Below are 20892 nucleotides of genomic sequence, written 5' to 3'. Positions count from 1 at the left end.
CCTTTATTATGGATAATATTGGTCATGAAAGCCTACTACAACTACGTATTAAACTGACAACCAAGCGGGAGTGCAGTTTGCCACTTGCTCATGGTTCGATCCCAGCTGCTGCCCTGGACAATACTGTGGGTGTATAAACCAAACAAATTGCACACTATCTGCTTCACAGTGGACGTCAAAGATCCCGTGACGGTATTTTAAAACTAGTAGGCCACTTGTGCCGCTGTCACGGTCCAAGTTTTGCCAAATTGGAAAAGTAACTGCAAATAAACTATTTGGGTAAAGCCACGTAGCAACATCGCCTCCCGCCTACTGTGACACGGTAATGCTTTGCTTGCTGGCGTATGTATCAAAAGAATGTCCTTAAAAATTATAATTTACTTTTTTATTCAGACGGGTACTGCTACGCGGAGTTTGCATTTTAAGATATTTTCAACCAATTAATGAGCATTTATTATATACGTGGGAGGAAACCGCAACACCTGGAGAGGAAACGCACGTGATCGATGGTGCAACACTCCATCCCCATAGAGATGGAAACGGAAGGCACTTAGTCCACTTGCTGCACTGCTTTCAGCTGGCGAGCCAGGGTATGGCACCTCTTGCCAGTGAGCATAAACCATCACACAATCTACGGTCATCCTCGCAGCGGCTTTTGATTAACCATCGAACAAAGAAGGTCACTGCATCACGCGCTTTCAGATGTGCTTCTGCGGCCATCGGGAAGGCTCTTCTTTCCGATATTAGGAAGCCACTGGAAAACGCATGTCTCTAGTACTACTTTTTGTGTTTCGTTTACAGTCCTTCCCCCGAACCTCCGATCAGCGTGGTTGGCTACGTACAGCGTAAAAGAAGTTCAACATATATACGTGCATACCTTGACACCCAGGGGTAGGGAATTTCATGACATGTGTGCGATCCACCAACCCTTGTCTACAAGAGTTCAGGCCACTTGCAATAACCAACCACCACCACCCAAGAAAACTGCAATATGCGCAGAACTCGGTTGCCCGGGGTTTTGAAGAGATCAAAGAGATTTGAGCGTATCACACCAACTGTATTTTTGGCGTCTTTGGACCGGCTCCTGGTGGAATTGAGAGTGAAATACAAAAGTCTGTAACTGACCGATATTGGTCTGAATGTTCGACCACGTGCTCAGCTCGGTGAGCTGCTCTCACACTGCCCCCCCCCCCCCGCCTGCATTGCCCCTCACAAATTAAGGTCCCTGAAGTCCGGCGGCTACTCTCCACACCAATCTCCAGGAGGCGAATGTGACGAGATGCACCGTATGCTGAACTTCTTCCGCACCAGCACCGTGCTTGACCACCTTTGTCTCCCCAGTGCTGATGATTACATACCGCACCCGGTACAAATTTAAGGCTGAGTCGACCTAGAGGAGGCACAGGACCGGTTCAAATACTCGCCACTGTTATTAGCTGCGAGCGAGAATTGAACTCTGCTTTGCCTGATTCGAGGCACAATGCGCTAACCACTACACGCACCCAAAAACTATTGCTACACTACCGTATAACTCTAAGTTCACAACACTTCTCGCATTTGCAGGTTTACAGCTAGTAAATTTAAAAACTCTCGAGATAGATTTTCACCCTAACTGCAAATCTTCATTTATATTAAATTATAAAACCCAGCAGTGAATTCACTGAGACAACCTTGGCAAGGCTCTTGATCAAAGGAGTCTCCATATTATTAACCAACGGTGTGGTTGTACGCGTGTGTGCATGTTTGATTGAGTGTATATGTATATGAGCGTGGTGCTGGCCACCCACCCCCTCGTGTGCCGTGCCGGCCTTCATCGATGCTCACTAACAGCACTTGCCTCAACAGCCTGCTAAGGCTATATATGGGATCTTTTTCTTTGTTTTTCAGCATCGTTTGAGTACACGCGACATGAATGCAATTGTATGGCAAAGCATCACCCCTCTTGAAGTAAATGCTGTGTCTCTTTTGTTCTGACATTTCTCAAAAGGCCATTAGAATTGAAATCAAAATTGCCAACATGAAAATAATAATAATTTGAACGGTGTCTGTCATGATACAATCTATGGGACCTTTAATGCCTTGCAAAAGGTATCAATTTTGCGTTTGAACATCTTAACACCTGTTTTATTGGCAGTCAGGGAAAACCAACTATTTTTCATCATGTCCATTCACTGGGTAGCGTGGCAGTAGGTTTGGGCCTCGCAGTGATTTGGCTGCTCTCAAGACCAATGCCGTGCCAACGCACGATGGCAGTGGGCACTCGGCAGCACAATCGCTGTAACTTCGACTGCTGTTGCCAACAAATACATTGCGCCCATTTTTTTTGCTTATGTGAGTTGTTTTTAAAAACTGTCAATTGTGTTTCCTAAGTCTTGCATAAAAGTTTCCCCCCCCCCCCCACAAGTCTTCTGTTTTCGGCGTTTACAGGTAAAGTGTGGTGGCCGGCTGGAAAGGATGATGATGGTGATGACGACGACTATGACGATGGAGGAAACACTGCAAGGTGCTAGGGGAAGAGGATGACCACGATCTGACTGGATGTCAAACATGAAACCGCTGGACGGGACAGAAGCCGTCTCAGTATGTACTGTATGTGTGCGTGTCCAACTTCTTTATCACCGTTCGTAGTCAACCATGATAATCGGAGGTGAGGGGGAAGGACAACAAACTAAACACAAAACATTTATAAATAAATTAGCTTTCACTCCAGATTATTTAAGTGCAGAGCTCCAGTGGCTTCCTAATATCGGCAGGAAGAGCGTTCCAGACGGCCACGGAAGCGCATCTGAAAGCGCACGATGCGGTGACCGTCTTTGTTCGATTGCGAGCTGAAAGCCACTGTTGCGAGGATGACCGGAGTTTGCAAGACCAGCAAGGTATTGTGGTTCATTCGTGGCAAGAACTTTGTGTGCAATGAGCGCGCCTCAGGTGACGCAGCGACGAACCGAGCAGAAGTGGAGAAATCGACAGACGAGGAGAAGAATCTTTTCCGTTTTCGCTGTGTGTGCCCGATTGTTTGACTGCTGTTTGGTTATCATTGTTAAGCGTGCTCCACGGTGAGCGGAGAGCACAGAGAGCAGAATAGGAATCATCGCTCGGGTCATTTATCGATCCGCTCGTTTATCCTCCTTGCGCAAACTCGAACGAGGACAAACTTGGCAGCGACGTAACGGTTCGTGTAATTATTGTTAACGAGGTCCATGTCTCGGGTAAAACGTGTGACCCATACGTTTGCTGGAAGTGAGCTGTTTTGTTTCTTGATTATATATATTGGGCAAGGCATCCACATTCACAAACGAGAACTAGAGAGATGGTTCGACCAGCACCACATTCTGTTGTTGCTTTCAAGTACGAATAATGATGCGCATTTGAGTCTGAATCGATCCAAGAGCCATGGCAGTTGCAAAAACCAATTGCAAATGGTATTGCGTGTGGTTAGGCATTTAATCCCGGCTGCCGCGATCGGAGTGCAATGTTTCAAGACACTGTGTTACTGCTTCTCAAATGCAAAGTGACATAGACCGTAGGGGACAGTGCTGTTGGTGAACATCAGTTGAGGCTGGCACAGTACACGAGGTCGTGGTGTGGCCTACAACCACGCTCAGCTGCCTGCGTCTCCTCAGTGCTCACGTTCAACTATTGCATCAGGCAATACATTTAGCGCTGAGTTGAGCGAGGACACACGCAGAACAGGCTCAGATACCACACGAATACGTCTAAATCCGCTACTGGATATAATCTAGTCTACGTACGGTGCGAAAAAAGTTAAACATACATACGTAGTCCAGTAATCAAAGCACTGCATTACCACTGTCCATACACACACAAAACATCAAATATCCCTGTTTAGTCACATAGACTGTTGAAGCAAGTGATGTTATTGAGCACCTAGGAAGGCCGGCACAGCACACGGGGGAGTGGGTTGCCAGCACCACGCCTGACCGCCTTTGTCTCCCTCGTAGCGTTTTCTTCACACCGGGTACTCATTTCAGGCTGAGTCGACCTAAGGGAGGCCCAAGACCAGCTCAGATAATCGTCACTGATGTTGGTCGTGAGCGGGAATCAAACTCGGGTCACCGCTCTGACACTGCCACCACACATACACACAGAGGTAGACACGTGCATACACACACCTACATGTGTGTATGCACGTAAGCATGTGCTCAAAACACCCATTTCATTAAAAAAAACGAGACCAGAGAGAGAGAGAGGAGAGAGCTGCCCGAAAGATTTCCTATAAAAAATGTACAGGGCGGAATAATGGCCCCCTCACCAAGAACGCCACTGCTCTTCCTTCACACCAAAGGCGTCAGCGCGTTGCTTTGTACGCTCGCGCGCGCAACGGGCTGTCCCTCCGCTCACCCATGACGGAGACGTCGTACTCAACGAGCACGCGGGCATCCTGGCCGCTCTGCTTGAGGACGACAGATGCCTCGCAGAGTGAGAGGCCCTGCACGGGGATCCCCTCCACGGCGAGCAGGCGGTCGCCTGCCTTGAGGGTTCCATCCCTGGGTGGGGGGGGGGGGGGGGGACAAGGGCACAAGGCGGACTGAGAGTTTGTGACAGCTGCCACGGTCAAGATGGCATCAGGAGCAATGCCAATGATGCTGCGACCAACGCACCACCGCTTTCTCTTTACTGAAACACCTCTTGGCAGTTGCTCACACCCAGCTCGTAGTTTCCCGCCACCTGGCTTCAGATCTTCCCCTTAGTTGCAAACCTCCGTGGTGCCACTCCACTGACAGTCTTGCTAAGCTGCCCCGCTCTCTATCCTACACAAGTTCCCCACCCATCGTTCGACCGGTGGGTTGCGCCCCCTGTGCGTTCCCCGGACGCGGGTCCTCCTGCTCCACGCCGCACTGCGCCGTGCGCTCTGCTGCGCTGCTCCCCGGCCGTGCAGCGAGCGCCCTGCCCCAGCGGTGGTCGCCATTCGGCGACACCATTTGATCCCCGCCTCAACGCCCCGCACTTTTATTTTCTCTTGCTTTCGGGTTCTCTTGATTAGCTCCAAAACTTCTCAGTTTTTTTTATCCCCTTGGTCAATGGTTTATTTATTTTTGTGATGCAGAGAGCTTTGTGCATCTTGTACAAGTGCAATTGCCAAAGCATTTTTTTTATTAAACTGCACAAAATTCGATTAACCAATTCTAATGTCCTTCCACGTGTCACCGCGTTTTAGTCGGCACGATTTCCAACGTTTCTGCTCCACGTGCTGGCAACGGAGAGATGAAATTAACGCCTGAATAGGTGAATTCAGTTCCTGAAGAAGCTCCTCCGAGAATATTTTAGTGAAACGTCGGAAAATCATGCCAAACACTCGGTACAACCCAAGAACACACGGGAGAGCTATAGCACAACATTTATAGTATCGTTCTGATTTGCCTCTCCTATGCTGCGATCCAAAGTCCAACCAGCCTCCAGATAAAAAACTAAAACTGAACTATTTTTATTTTGCCAGAAGCGACCTGGCTATTGCAAATGATAGCTCAACTAAGTGGATTATCATCATGTGTAAATTTATAGCAGCCAAATACTCTAAACGCACGTTTATTCTAAATCTGGAGGGAAAATTCCATGCGACAACGGGGAGAGAAACATGCAAACTCCAAATATACAGGCGTTAGGGTCAGGATCGACCTCAGGACATCTTGAAAACCAAGCAAGGTAGTTAACATCTCGCCACCGCGGCACCCAGAGCCACCACCACCCGGCATATTTATGAACGTGGGAGGAAGCTGGTCAAAGAAAAGAAAAGTTGTTGGAGAAAATTCACGAAAAGGTTAGCAGCCTAATTGTCATACTGCATCCTAGAGGCACCTAACCCCACAGCGACTGTCTCACATTGTGATCACGGTTCGATCCACCAACTTCCACGAGCCAAATAAGAGCCGTACATCGCTGCTCACCAAATGTCATGCCGTCTGACTCGGGTTCAAGGGTCTCAGAGCTTGCCTGGGTTCATACCTTGACACACGAGCCAACATAGCCGCCTGTTCCCACTCTGGCCTGGAGAACATGGCTCTCTGGATAAAGGCTAATACATAATTTATACGCAGAGAGAAAGCGCGGGCCATATCAAACATTTTCATCTGGCCCCCGATACAGCTGTCTGTGCTGACATCTCGCGACGCTCGCAGCTGGCACTTAAGCATTACTCGATCATCGGGCGCTGTTGGAAAATGTTCAGGCGAGACAGATTGGGGGTGACGGCCGGAGGCGTACCTGTCAGCTGGGCCCCCTTGCCTGACGTGGCTCACCACGATAGGCCGCGACTTCTTCTTGTCGGACTGAACGCCGCCTTAGAGAAACAAAAGTGTCGGCTTGTCAGAGTGCTTCACTTGGAACGGGCGCACCGGAGTTTTTTTTTCTTCTTTCATCGTCAGCTTCTATTAGACCTAAAAGTAGAACGTTTTGCTGCTTATACGAGTGCGGGAGTTGTGCATATCTCTTCCTTGAAGACCACTGAGCCCGCTAAAACAATTCCACATTCTTGTGCCGGGAGCTACTATCTTCATTGGATAGCAAAACTGTCGAGTACAAAAATATTTACGTGAATTTTGTTGACCTCGGAGAAGTGATGGGCTCAGTTAATTCCTGGCCAGAATTGTAACTCTCTCAAGTCCTGCAAAAGTGAGTCGACAGCGATCTGCCACGGCACCACTCGCATGGATTGCAGCGGCGTTCAGCGATATTCACAACTGCGGGCCAAAACAGATTTGTTTACTCAACTATAAGATATGTTTTTATTTTATCAGGTAAGGACCACTGAGCTATGTAGCTCTTTTTCAGAAGCGACCTGGCCACACATGATAATTCAACAAAGTGGCTCATCACGTGTTATAACAGCCAAATACTCGAAACGCACGTTTCTAAATGTGGAGGGAAAAACCGGAGGACCCGGGGACAATTCCACGCAACAATGGGGAGAGAAACATGCAAACTCCAAATATACAGGCGGTAGGGTCAGGATCGAACCCACGACCTCCTGTATACCAGGTGAGATTGTTAACATCTCGCCATTGTGGTGATCTAGAACAGCCGCTCAATATAAATGCCGAAGCTTGCACCTAGAGCAATTTATCGCCCGACTCTTTGAATGACATCTTTGTTCATAACAATAAAAACGAGCAGTGGTAAAACATGACAAACTAACGTCACTAATCTATAAAGCTGTTTATAAGGAGAGAATTAGTGGGCAGTAGCTCATCCCTGTTGGTGGTTCAGAACCGACAGTGGAAATTCCATATTAACTACGGCAGAAATCAGTCTTTCGATTATGGAAACCACTTTCCACAAACATGGTGCAACCGCAGCCTGTGGTGCTGATGTCACCGACCGAAGAAGGATGCTGTGGGCAGGATAACAACGATGATGATGCTGTCAGGCTGAGTAAATCCTGGTCAGGATTTTAACTCATGCAAGTACGGTATGCAACCTCCTACTCTTGTCAATGCTGTCTATGAGGGGCGATCAGAGAGAATGCGCGTGTGTGTGGCCTGGTAACCATAGAGTCGTTGCATCACAATCAGAATGTGGAGGATGGAGTTTGCAATTCCACAACAACACGAAAAATAATTCCGTACACAACACTTGCCTCGGACCACGAATCCAAAACTGTTTCCGTCTTTGTGCAGGGTAATCTCGATGGTCTTGTGCACGACTGAAGTCCCATCGAGTGCTGCAAAAGGTTAAATTACGTGGGGAGAAAACAATCATTGACGAGAAAAAAGTTTCAATTAAACACAAAACTACCTTTGATTGGTGCCCCGCTGCTGGCAAGCACAATGCAGGCAGGGACCCCATATTATCGCGGAAGAGAGCGAGAGAGGGGCCATCTCGGTTGTGTGCAGCAACAAAGTTTGAATTTTCTTTTTTCTCCCAACCATCACACACTGTTTGTCTCACTCTTGCAAGAAACTGGGCTTTGGAAAAATATACATTAAAGGGATTAAAGTTTTTACGATTGTGCGTATAACTCTGGAGAACGCACACCCTCGAGTTTTAAATCGCGTGCACCAGGAGTTTCAGCGAAAGTAAAAAATAAACAGACCTTACAAATGGAGCATTACAAGTAAACATCAAGTGAACGTGTGAAGTACTCCTTAAGCAATGAAGGTAATGTGATGCAGAGGTATGATTCTGCCCCAGTAGGTGCTTCTGTCTCTACCAAGCTGTGTTACTATTGATGGAAACAAAAAGGGACCACGGTAAGTGCTGCTCTGAAGTAAAATTGCTGCTTTGAAGTCAAATTGCAGCGAAAAACGCCACGGGCTGTGTAGGGTTGCTGCAAGCACTCGAACATACGCGTAATGGGGCATATTCCATAGGTACACGTTTGAGAGAAACGACATTGTAGGGGAAATCGTTCCAAGGTCATTGTAAACAGGGAGAGCTGCAAGCGATGTGAATGTCTCCTTATACGTACTTTACTCCGCTGCACGGAGCGATCGCGTTTGGCCACAACCTACTTGCACTCTAGAACGTGTATTCGGCATTTACCTTCGGATGGCCTAGGCCCTGCAGCGAACGAGTATCCAGGTTCCAACAAGCAAGCGTCAGTGCTGTTGGCAGCCCCGAGCCAAAGATGTAAATTCCACATTCCTATGGCGGGAATGTGAAAGTATCCACTGCGGCAACTCGCCGCCTTAGAGGATTCTCAATTCATCAGTGAGCTCCACACTGTCCAAAAAAACGTGTAGTCAACCATTCAATTCCCGCATCCTCCGGGTACAGTAATTTTTTTTTCTGCGGGGAATTACCAAAGTATTTCATCTACTGAGAAAAAAAACGACCATTAAAAACCCCCTTACTGACTGAAGTCACTTGCCAAACAAGACGACTGTGTCAGAGTCACAGTTCTACGTGAAAATATACGATAAGGTATCATCTGCAAGTGGCTGGCTTGTGCAATTACGGTAGGCGCCATTCCTTGTACCGTCACTGCACATGGTTCGAGCGCCTTGAGATTTGCCTGATCGAACACAAGACACTATATCAAATACAGATGAATTATTGATTTGAATGTCTAACTCGAGTGCCTCCTAAACCACAGGGCCGGGGTTGATGAGCAATAGCTCATTGCAAAGGTCTTCCTTTAGCCGGGAAAAAATACCTTGAGGCAGTGACAAGGTTAACATAACCTTGACCTATAATCTTTCCCAGCACGGCACTTCACATTGAAGTGTAGAATAGCAGAGGACACTTCGCCCCAGCGGTGAATATAATTGTGTTTGCATTCACCTCATTAAAACAATTATACAATAAATTCTTGGAAAAATCAATTGTTCGAGAAACAAACTTGTCCTCTGGGCAAGTAGCCACAAGCAAGAATGTTATATAGAAAAAAACTTCCAAAAAGCCTGTAATGGTACAAGCTACGTGGCTTAAATTACAATGCAATGGCTTATCTGTCTGGTTACGTGATCTCTTTTGGTTTAACTTGGCAACAACAAAAATCGTTCAAAAAGTTGTTGCTTGTTTGTATTGCCAGCAGCCCCCATGATGGTGGTAGAAATCCCACATTACCAAGGCAGGAGACAGTATATGTAAGTATCACCACCGCTGACTTTCTACAAATGGAACTAATGTTATTTTAATGATCCGAGAGATGGTACGCCGATGACTAATAAATTCAGACTCAGGTTACGGAAAGGGACAGTTGATCGAGTAGCACGTGTACCGTCTCATCAACGTTGTTGTGGCTGTGACTCTTGTTACATTAGTGCCATCAAGATTTTTCGTCTCTTTTCCTAGTTTCCCACCTTTTTATTTATCCCTTCCTCCTATTATCTTGTCGCACTAAAAACTCTACGTGTAACATCACCACCAAAAGCCAGCCGTTTCAAACACACGCTTATTCTTCTCATCGGGGAGCATTAGGTTGTGCATAAAGCCCACGGGCTTGCGCTGACTTCTATAACCTTAACACGTGAAAGCCCTGTCTCTCCTTAACAGACAGCACTTACGCGTTAATGTGCACCCTGAGGGGACATTTAAGCCTAGGTCAAGTACAACACTCCAACCAAAAATGAGCAAAATTAGGCCCACATCTGTCAGGTGAACATTTTGTGCATTTGCCATGTGAAAAAAATAATTAAAACTCTTAGTTTTTTTTTACTCTCAACTGTAAGCCAAATTGTGAAGGTTATAGACCGAGTGGCATCACAGGCAACCGTTCCTAAAACATATTCTCCTACGTCGTTGGGTTTTGTATTGAATGCAAGTGGTCATATATGGAAATAGGAACAGAAGCACAAAGGGAACAAAATAATCATCATCGGACATGATGGCTCTCACAACCGAATGTATCGATTCATAATTTATGATTGGGTCAGATCTCGAAAGTAAAAAGTGTGTCGTAAACTCTCTTTCGCCTGACAGCCAATTAATAAAATTATCGCTGGAACAAACGTGCTCGTTTATTTCATTTAACGAATGAGTACGAATGAGCACGAGGTTCCGCCTATAAACACAGCCAGCATCATCAGGCAGTTGCCGGATATCTGAAAATACCCTCCAGTGTTGCCCTTATATAGGTGTCGATTTAAAGCTTTCGTGACTGCAGGGATTCATATTCTTGGTTCTTTCGGCAAAGTCACGTAGAAGGGAAATAATAAAATAATAAAAATAAAACATAATAAAATAATTCTCACGACGTTTCGGCCACAACGCAAGCAGCCGTCCTCAGGTGAAGAACAGGTCTGTCGGAAAGACAGTGTCTGAATGAAACACCACCAGGTTTGGAGCGTATATTTAAGCTGGGTTGGAGGGGGAAGAGCGCCATGACAAAATAATTTGCATATCAAGAGGGTTTCAAAGTCATAATATGCGCGTGCATTATGCATAATGCACGGGCATATTATGACTTTGAAACCCCCCGCCCACCTCCTCCGCATTCCACAAGTAATGACTAATCCCATATCTGCATTTCCCATAAATATTCTAAATTCCTCTTGATATGCAAATTCTTTTGTCAAGGCGCTCTTCCCCCTCCAACCCAGCTTAAATATACGCGCCAAACCTGGTGGCGTTTCATTCAGACGCTGTCTTTCCAACAGACCTGTTCTTCACCTGAGGACGGCTACTTGCGTTGTGGCCGAAACGTCGTGAGAATTATTTTATTATGTTTTATTTTTATTATTTTATTATTTCCCTTCTACGTGACTTTACCGAAAAAACCAAGAAGAAGAAGACTTATATAGGTGGTGTTATGACATCAATGTGCGCCCACAAGGGAGCAGGAAGTCACAGGAAGCGATAGATCAAGTATAATGTATTTTAATATATGGAATTGTATGTTATATAATATTAGCTGAGATATGTTAATATATACAGTAGATAATCGATTATAATCGATAATTATCTGGAGGATTTTGGGGAGAGGTGGGCGCCACATTTTCAAAAACGGCAAATAATCACTAAATCACTATTTGAAATAGATTATTTTTGCGCATTATTTTATGACGTTATGTTTTTAGGTGTTGTGTTTTTTGTGTTTTAAATGTGTTGAATATATGAAATTGGCATAAGCATATAAATAGACAAAAATAGATATCCTACTTTAAAAGTTAATGTATTTACTTTACCATACTTACCACTCCAATCTCGAAGACTCTGCATGGGGTGATGTGTATACATGCAGTGTTTTCATTGTTTAGATTGTATGTCATGTATAATGTACTCTATATAATAATGAACAATGAAATCAAGCATAGTTACTCTTTTTTTGTCATGCATGGTGCTGATCGCCGGACTGGGTTCCAGTCTCTGGAGCAGTTTTGCCGGATGAGCCCCGGAACCGCCGGATAATGTTGTGAGCAGCCGGATAATCGCACACCGGATAATCGATTATCAACTGTACTTACGTGTTGATAAAGGTGAGGCATCGTTAATTAGTTATACTAAATGGTTAGTAATGCAAGTGCTAGTTTCAATAAATGTGAATACACTCTTCTGTTGAGATTGTGGTGTGATCACTTAATGGTGTGTTTCCAAGCAGCACTCAGCCTGTAGCTGTCAGCTCGGTTGGCATTTAAAGAAAATCATCTCTCAATTTCAATGGATTCTAAAATTAGTCTAGGGCCAAGACTTGACCAGACTCGATCAGAGTCCAGTAGCATGGCAAATTCGTCTCTTGATTAATTTAATCAGGGCCTCCAGAAATCCACAACAGCGTCAAGTTGATGAAATAACAAGCTACATCGCAGAAGTAAAATGCTCACACACTGAACAAGTCGGTCAAATCAAAATATCTTTCATGCTTCTCTCGTGCACATCACTTTGTACATCCCTTTGGATATCACGTAGTGGCTAATTCCAATGTGATGCATTGAAGATGTTGAGGCAAATGGCCATTGAAGTGCTCAAGCCTTGTATCATATCCACTTTGAAAACAATAATTCCTTTTCACCATGGCTGACAACGGAGCACGCATTGGTTTCGTCGCACTCGGTATTAAACCTTCGAAATTACTCTCCCACCCTGTCCGTATCATCCTGGCCAAGGCAGAAAGGCCAGAAGCTAAAATTCTCACCATGCAGCTCATGCTGTGCTCACGCAGACATTATTACGAATTCTGGGGCATGTTATAAATGTTATAAAGTAAGTCCTACAACCGTTCCTACGATGCCTCTGTCTGGTTCTTCACCCAAGCGTGAAGGAGGAATCGCCACACACTTAATCCGCATGTTCCCACACTGGTTTCCAGGCCACCTATTTACAGACTGCTAAACGATACTCGTTACATTCCATGTCCTCCGGAGACTCTCTTCAAGAGTAAAGAGTACATTTCCTCCATCTGATCATATACATAACGAATTTGAACCAATTTTATGCATATGTATTACTTAAAAATAATAATACTCACCATGCTTTTCAACAACACTGCCTTCAAATAAAAAAAATGTAGAACTGGTGAGGTTTTCTGGAAATAGCTGTTTTTTTAATAGGACATCATAGTTTTTTGTTAATTGTGCTTGTGAACTGCTGCCAAATGCAGCTTCGCCAAATAAATGGTATACTGCTTGATGATTACACCCTAAATGTACGCATGTTGAACCTAAACTGACTGTGTACATCTATAAAAGATTGACTAAGTGTACTGATTGGCTGACATTGTTATTATTTGGGGCGATGGTGGATTCCACAGCCCTTACATCAACATTTTATTGTAGATAATTCATTTTACTACTTTAGTCGATTAAGACGAAGGAAATTAAATCCACAGACTCAGACTTGATTAAAACCACGGACTAGCCTAAGACACGTCGTAAATGTTTGGGTTAGGCCATATTTGTTTGTTGTAGCACAGAATTAGACGGATAACTTTAATCTAAATTGCCTTATGGTTGTTATTGTTTGACGTTCAACCCACTGGGATTTTTGCGCACAGCATTGATATAAGGTGCTTTTTCTGGAAGACTTTGCTGTTTTTTCCTGGATTTTTCTATTTGTGCATAGTCACTTTAAGATGTTTCTTGTTCATGTTTTTGTTTGTTGCGGTTGCACCCGATTCAAGAGCCGAATGGCTCACAGGACTATACCAAATAACTGAAACTGAAACTAAAACCTGACAGAGCCAATGCAATTAAATGGTCACGTACGCAAGTATTTAACGCGCCAGTTATTATTATTGTTGTTTCGGCTCACACACCGGTGAGTTGCAGAACAATTCTCAGGTTTAGCAGCCATTAGATCCGCGACGTTTAGTTTGCAACTGCGCCAAGCATTCTGTCACCCTGGATTTCCTCAGATAACACTGGTCTACAATTTTTTAGACGTCATCTGCTTCAGAGAAGAAATGTGCTGTTTATTATGGATTTTGATGTGCTGAATTCAAATATGACAATTAAAACAACTGATTGGCTACTGTTCCCAAGATATTTAAGTTTTTACATTTTATATCTATGTATATTGTGTAGAAATGTAGAGTTTTACTCATAAATTGAAAACCTCAGTTTTTTCATTTGTTTCAGGTTGCTTTACATGATAACATGTCACCTTTCCTGTTCATGTAACACTTTAAAAATCAGCAAAAGGGATATATAAATATAAAATGTATTATGCAACAAAAGGCAAAAAACTAATATGTATGTATAAGTACATAGTTGAGTCCTCATTCAGTGTCTACTCGGCACTTCTTGGCTTGTCTCTTGTATTCATTAAATGGAGCATCTCTTGTTACTGTCCCGTAATAGTCTGCAAGCATTGATGGGCTCCATTTGCCCTGATAGCGTGTCTCCATTGTTGCAATGTCCTGGTGACATCGCTCGCCATGCTCGTAGCTCACTGCTCCGCAGTTCGGTGGGAAAAATAAAGATGAGAGTGCAAAAAATGTTTCTTTAGTGACATGTTGCAACCAAGAATTTTATATACCTTGAGGAGGTTTCCCAACAACTACCTCTAGTTGTCTGCCTTGTTGTTTCCGAGAAAATTCGCTGCCACTAACTGGAAGGCTTTCCATGCCGTCTTTTCCTTGCCACGCAGTGCACTGTCAAATGCATCATCTCGAAGAAGTTCACGAATCTGAGGACCAACAAAGACACCTTCCTTCATCTTAGCTTCACTTAACCTTGGACATTTTCCACGGACGTACTTGAAAGCTGCTTGTGTTTTGTCCATGGCTTTGACAAAGTTCTTCATCAGACCCAGCTTGATGTGCAAGGGTGGTAACACAATCTTCCTTGATTCAACAAGCGGTGGATGCTGAACACCTTTTCTCCCAGGCTCCAATGACTGTCGGAGTGGCCAATCTATCTTGATGTAGTGGGAATCTCTCGCACGACTATCCCATTACGCAGATAAAACAGCGGCACTTTGTGTATCCAGTCTGCAGATCAAGCAAGAAAGCAACAACCTTCAAATCGCCACAAAGCTGCCACTGATGTTGGTCATAGTTTATGCACCTCAAAAGTTGTTTCATGTTGTCATAGATTTCCTTCATATGGACTGCATTACCAACTGGAATTGATGGCAAAACATTGCCATTATGCAGCAAAACAGCTTTAAGACTGATCTTCGATGAATAAATTAACAGTCTCCACTCATCTGGATCATGAACGATGTTGAGGGCTGCCATCACACCATGTCCAGGTGATTTGCTCGTTAGTTTACGGATATCTACCTAAAACCTGACTCCCACCAACAACCATCCCAGAAGAATTCCCTCATCAAAAGTCTACACTATAGAACTCGATGTATTTCCGACCGTCATCACCTAGCCACTGAACTGGAACACGTACACCAAGCTCTCAAGATGAATGGATATTCAGACTACACAATCTGTAAAGCTATAACCCCAACCGTTCGGAAAGAACTATCTGAGAACCCAATCAAAACCATCACCTTGCCATACATAGCAGGGGTCACTAAAAAGATTTCCAAAATCATGAGCAAACACAAGATCCAGGTTCAATTCAACACAGTACATACAATTCGTGATCTGATCCCATCTGTGAAGGATGTGATCCCTGACATGCAATACCCCGGCGTCTACAAACTAAGTTGTGTCTGCAGCAGTACTTACATTGGGGAAACTCAGCGACATGTCTCGGACAGTTTCGTGAACATAAGGCAGATCTGAAACACGACAGGACCAATACCTCGGCCGTGGCTGATCATTGTTTGAATGCGGTGGGCTCACACGAAATTGATTTATCTAAGACGAAGGTACTTTGCAAGCCCACTAGCTATAAACAAAGATTCGTTCATGAAGCCATCCATATATATAGACACAGACACAATTTCAACCGAGAAGATGAGTACAAACTGAGCAATTATTAGAAGGATGGTATCAACCAGTTTAAATCATAATTGGCGATGATGTTCCCATCCTACCACCTTCCGATGTTAGTTGTGCTTTACTCCCATTTCAAACTTGCGCTTTCACAGGGTTCACACTAGCACAGTCACTTTGCACGCCGACCCCTTGGTTGCGGCTCTGCGATCTTCCATTAACATGTTAATCTCTCTTTAACATGTTAATTTTTTTAACTGGCAGCCCTTTGATTGGTGGAAAACCAACCACTTTCGGGTTGGCTGCTCATTACTTACATTATTATTCGCTGATGACATTTGGGCTACGCCCATTTCAAACCTCTTATAAACAGTTTGCATTAGAAGCTAATCCCACTTTTCCTGAAGACGACCGCTTGTGTTGCGATCGAAACGTCGTTTTTTTTGTTATTTTCTTTGAACCTATTTACGTGACTTTACCAAAAGACCCAAGAATATTTAAAATCTATTTTTTTTCATGGAATCCCAAGATATGTTGACCTTACTTGCATGTGTACATGTCCTCTGCTGTGACTGTTGATATGGGTTATAAAAAAAAAACAGGTGCCTGGTTTCTTCACACACGAGGTTAACATTATTGCATAGTTTAGAGCATTACCAATTTGAATTGGCTGCTGTTAGGTCTCATTCAGCCCAATCTGCCAATATGAAAATTTCCCCCTTTTATCTTTGGAATATTTAAAAACACCCAATGATTCTAGGAATGATAAAAGTAATCAACTATAACGTTCCGCATTAGGCTAATCTCGCACCACATTAAATGCAGCGTGAGAATACAGGAATACTAGCACTTGCTTTGGCTAATCCGATCACAGTAAACACAGCACTGGTAACGCTGCCCACGGTGCAGCTTGCCCTGTGCCTTACTGTGTTCGTTCGTCTGGCTCTGGAGCAAAACGGACGAGGGAGTGGCGCAGTGAGAGCCTCTCATCTTCTTCCAGACACCCCAATTCCCATTCAGCTCAAATCAATACAACGCACGCAACGCACTTGACCGGAGACAGAAGTGGAAGAAATTTACGGTGGACCATGGGGCGACCGAGTGATGCACTACGTGACCACAGAGGCCCGTCGTCTCTGGCTCTCTCACCCAGAACACAAGGATTCTCGTGGAAAAATCTGTCAAATGATTACTCAGGTAATTGTATCACCCACTTGGGCAGTGTCTTCTCGCATTCGGAAAAGCGGGTGCCGTAGGATTTACCCACGAAACCCACGGAACTGCACAAAGAGATTTGCTTCGCCACGCTCGGGGCAAGCGTGCTGAGTGAAGCCTATTAAAGGCCCGTCCGGCGCAAGAGGTGGACGGCGGTGGCATGCACCGCTCCTCGCTCTTGGCTCTCTCCAGTTTTCATTTAAGGCCGAGTCGGGGTCCGGGATAGGTTCAGATATTGCATACGAATGATACTAGAGCGTAGGGTTTTTGTTGGTCGCACTGCAGAGTTTTCCGTGGCGGAGCAAAAACGTCGGACGTCATGCCCAACAATGCAGGGCACAACCCAGAAACACGTCGGAGAGCTCCCCAGCACTGATATGTGGTCAGGAATGATCCCAGGCAATAAGCGTGGCCAAAGCGTGGTGCACTGATTACCGCACCACTTCACGCACAAATACAAAGATCCCCTGTATAGCCCTTAACAGGGTGTTGGGGCAAGTACTGTTGGCGAGCTCCTATGAAGGCCGGCACGGAGCACCAACCCCACGCCTAGATCGTATTGGACCCAAGCACCGATGTTTAAAACTTGCAGCAAATAATCCTTCAAGGCTGAGTCAACATCATGGAGGGCCCCAGGACCGGTGAAAAATATTCCTCACTGATATTGGTTGTGAGTGAGAATCGAACCGGAGGTCGTTGGGTTCGTATTGCAGTGCGCTGACCGCTACACTCCCCACACTCCCCACACGCACAAGACAAAGCACCTATGAAGGCTGCAACGGCACACGAGGGGGTGGGTGGCTAGCACCACGCCCGACCGCCTTTGTCTCCCCAGTGGCGATGTTTACACATCACACCAGGTACTCATTTGAGGCTGAGTCGATCTAGGGGAGGCCCTGTACCGGTTCAGCTAATCGTCATTGGTGTTGGCCGTGAGCGGGAATCGAACCCGGATCGCCGGGTTCATAGCACAGCGCGCTAACCGCTACACTACCGCTCCCACGCACGACACACATGCACACACGCACAACACACACGCACAGACACACACATGTTGCTTGCCACGGTGAATGTGATAATCTGGCGAGAAAAGTGGTGAAAAACCACGACACACATGCACACACGCACAACACACACGCACAGACACACACATGTTGCTTGCCACGGTGAATGTGATAATCTGGCGAGAAAAGTGGTGAAAAACCAAGTCATCAATTGAGCAGAAAATGCCCTATTATTTGTGTGATAATTTGCACTATAAACATAAAAGGCGTCGTCTAACATCGTCAATGACTATCTGCTAGGAAGCCCGTGGCCAAATCACCTGGAATAATTACAAACTTGTCAGTGCTTAGATGGGCGGCACATCCAGCACGAGTTATAGGCTGCTGCAGGGTTACCTCATATGCGTTTCTGCAGCCGTCTGGAATGCTCTTCCTTCCGACATATATTAGGAAGCCACTGGAGCTATGCACTTTTAAAACATCTCGATTGCAAACTCATTTTCATTAGAACTGCATTTTGTGTTTAGCTTGTTGTCCTTACTCCACACCTCCGATTAGCACAGTGCAAAAGAAGTTAAACATACATACATGTCCATACATACCTCATGGGCAGCATTGGGGGCAGTGTGGCAAAATCCACACACCCGCATTGATCAGCGTGGTGAGGTATGGTCAAATAACTCCCATTATTCGCACGGCATGGGGCGGCCCTCATCCATGTGCATCTCTGTCAACATCCGCTCGTACGTTTATTCACGTCGTTTTGTGTCAACGTTCGTCAAAGGATTTTAAGAGCACCACATTGTAAAGTGCAGGCTCTAAGTCGAAGTCAATGCTTGTGCTCTTCCTCTCTGCCCTGAAGAAGGGCCACGTACCAAAACGTCAACCTATCGTTAAATGTTGCATCACAAGGCAGTGCTGAGGACGGAAGCCCGGTGAGTGGTTTGATTTGTGCTTGTGCACCTCTGCCAACACAAAGCTCTAGTCGAGAGCCCAACAAATGTCCAGAAGGAAACGGAATGCATTTGATGATGAGCCTCCTGCTGCCTTCATGCCCCACATTTCTAAACTCGGGGCGGCAGCTTGGCAGTGATGACATTCGTGCCTCACAGCAAGAAGGTCCCGGGTTTGATTTGTCATGCCGCCGCCGCGAAGCCGTTCGGCAGGCGCCAAATCCCCGACCTCGCCACCACCAAGCAACGGAGCCGACCCCGCGTCCCCCTCACCTCACCTCACATGAACACACCCACACTCATTTCTCCCCCCCCCATAGAGCTCCGAGGGGAGGTCACCTGGCCGACCGGTTTTTATCCGAGAAACCCTTATCGGGATTAACTCTCACGGTTTCCGGCGATCAGGGAATTGGATGACCTCCCCCGTGCTACGTTGCGCCGCGGCGCTGCGACCGGCCTTAATATGGTGTGGTCGCGGCATGGGGCATTCGGCCACCGCGGTTGAGGCGCATTTCCCCCCACACACACCCCCACGGGTCGACGGGGCAAGCAAGGGAGGGACGGGACAGCATGAATAGCGGGACCGCAGGAGCTGTTGCGTATAGTCATGGAGAGTTGGGATAATTACGCTTGAGCGCGCAGGCCCCATTGTTAGGGAGGGTAAGGGATTAATTAGGATGTACGCCGCCAACGCCACTCACTGATTAGCATATCAAAAGCGCCCGGAACCGCCGTGCGCGCACTCGAGGTGCGCGAGCCCATTGTTCAGCGCAGCATCCCCTTTGAGGTAGGGAGGATAAATAGAGGGGCGCAGAGGGGAAATCGCTCTCTTACTCCAGCGCCAGGCGACCAGACGCAGCTCGAGCCAGCGACCCGGACGTTCGTGCGACGCACCGAGGCACGCGGTTAGCACAAGGATCAGCGGACCGCCGTGGACACTTAACAGTGAGTAAGAAGGTGAATTAGAATCATAGCAGATAAATCGGGAATAGGTATAGAGGTATCAGCGTAGGCCAGCCTCGTCGACTCACTGATTTAACATCTAGTTCCAGGTAGCGGATAATAAATCATTAATAGCTGATCGTGGCCTCGTGTGATCTCGTGTTATAAGTGTGAACGCGTGTGGCACGGTGTATGCGTAAGCTCTCGGCGTGCGTAATCGGCGTACCCCAGGTGCGCGATCATAACGTGAGCGGCCAGCGCGGTGCAGAGCGGCGCAAGAGTGGGTATCGCGTGTGGAGCTGTATGTGTGTGCGCGCACGTTCACGACGTGTATAATACAGGTGCGCGATCCTAACGTGGGTGGTCAGTGTTGAGTGAGTGCCGCGCAGAGCTGTGTGTGGGAGTGCGCATACGTTCGTTACGTGTCGGATACGGATGCGCATTGGTAACGTGCCGCACAGGGCTATACTGCGAGCACGGCGTTTGATTGATGATGATGTGCGCACGTATGCTCGCAGCGTGGGAGCGCGGCGTGAGGCTGTAATAGTAGGGGCGTCGCGTTCGAATGCCGGCGAAACCGTAGCGGGTAATAGGGAGGTGGGGTAACGTAAACGGAATAGGGGATGCAGGCGGGAGGGACCCCGGGGGCCAACGGCCCCCACAAATTGGTGTCAGAAGTGGGATGGACCCCCGCGTTACCTCACGCTAAAATAAGACTAATATTTACCGGCCGGGGGGCCCCTTCGTGGAAGGCATTCGCCCGCAATCTCTTAGGGGCCAAGGAAATTAATGGATGGACGGATGCGCAGGCAGTACGTCAACTTAATATGAATCTTGATGGGCGGGCAGCCGATTTTGTAGAAGCGTTACCCGCGAGCGCACAGACACAGCTAGAGGAGCTGATGCGCCGACTCGATCAGCGTTTTGGCACGCGTGACAAGGAGGAAGCAAAATCGGCCTTAGAGGCGCGCCGTCGCCAACCTGGCGAGGATTTACGTGATTACGCCGAGGATGTGCGCGAGTTAACAAAGATCGCACGCCCGGG

The 20892-nt window shown here is 46.3% G+C and overlaps 1 protein-coding gene across 3 annotated transcripts in view; it reads right to left on the bottom strand.

Annotated features, from left to right (window-relative positions):
* LOC133349539 (glutamate receptor-interacting protein 1-like) overlaps window positions 1-20892 on the bottom strand; it is a 334917-nt gene that overhangs the window by 132691 nt on the left and 181334 nt on the right. For all 3 annotated transcript variants that reach the window (XM_061563083.1, XM_061563082.1, XM_061563084.1), the window contains 3 exons: window positions 7595-7678; window positions 6223-6298; window positions 4363-4508 (listed from right to left, as the gene is read on the bottom strand). In XM_061563083.1, coding sequence (XP_061419067.1) covers window positions 4363-4508; window positions 6223-6298; window positions 7595-7678 — 306 coding nt within the window. The remainder of the gene's footprint in view (window positions 1-4362; window positions 4509-6222; window positions 6299-7594; window positions 7679-20892) is intronic.

This window comes from Lethenteron reissneri, chromosome 30 (genome assembly GCF_015708825.2).
Source record: "Lethenteron reissneri isolate LAM-NWPU_2019-01 chromosome 30, ASM1570882v1, whole genome shotgun sequence".
Classification (NCBI taxonomy): Eukaryota; Metazoa; Chordata; class Hyperoartia; order Petromyzontiformes; family Petromyzontidae; genus Lethenteron; species Lethenteron reissneri.
Note: the sequence above shows the minus strand (reverse complement) of the source record. Positions and strands in the feature narration are given on the sequence as shown.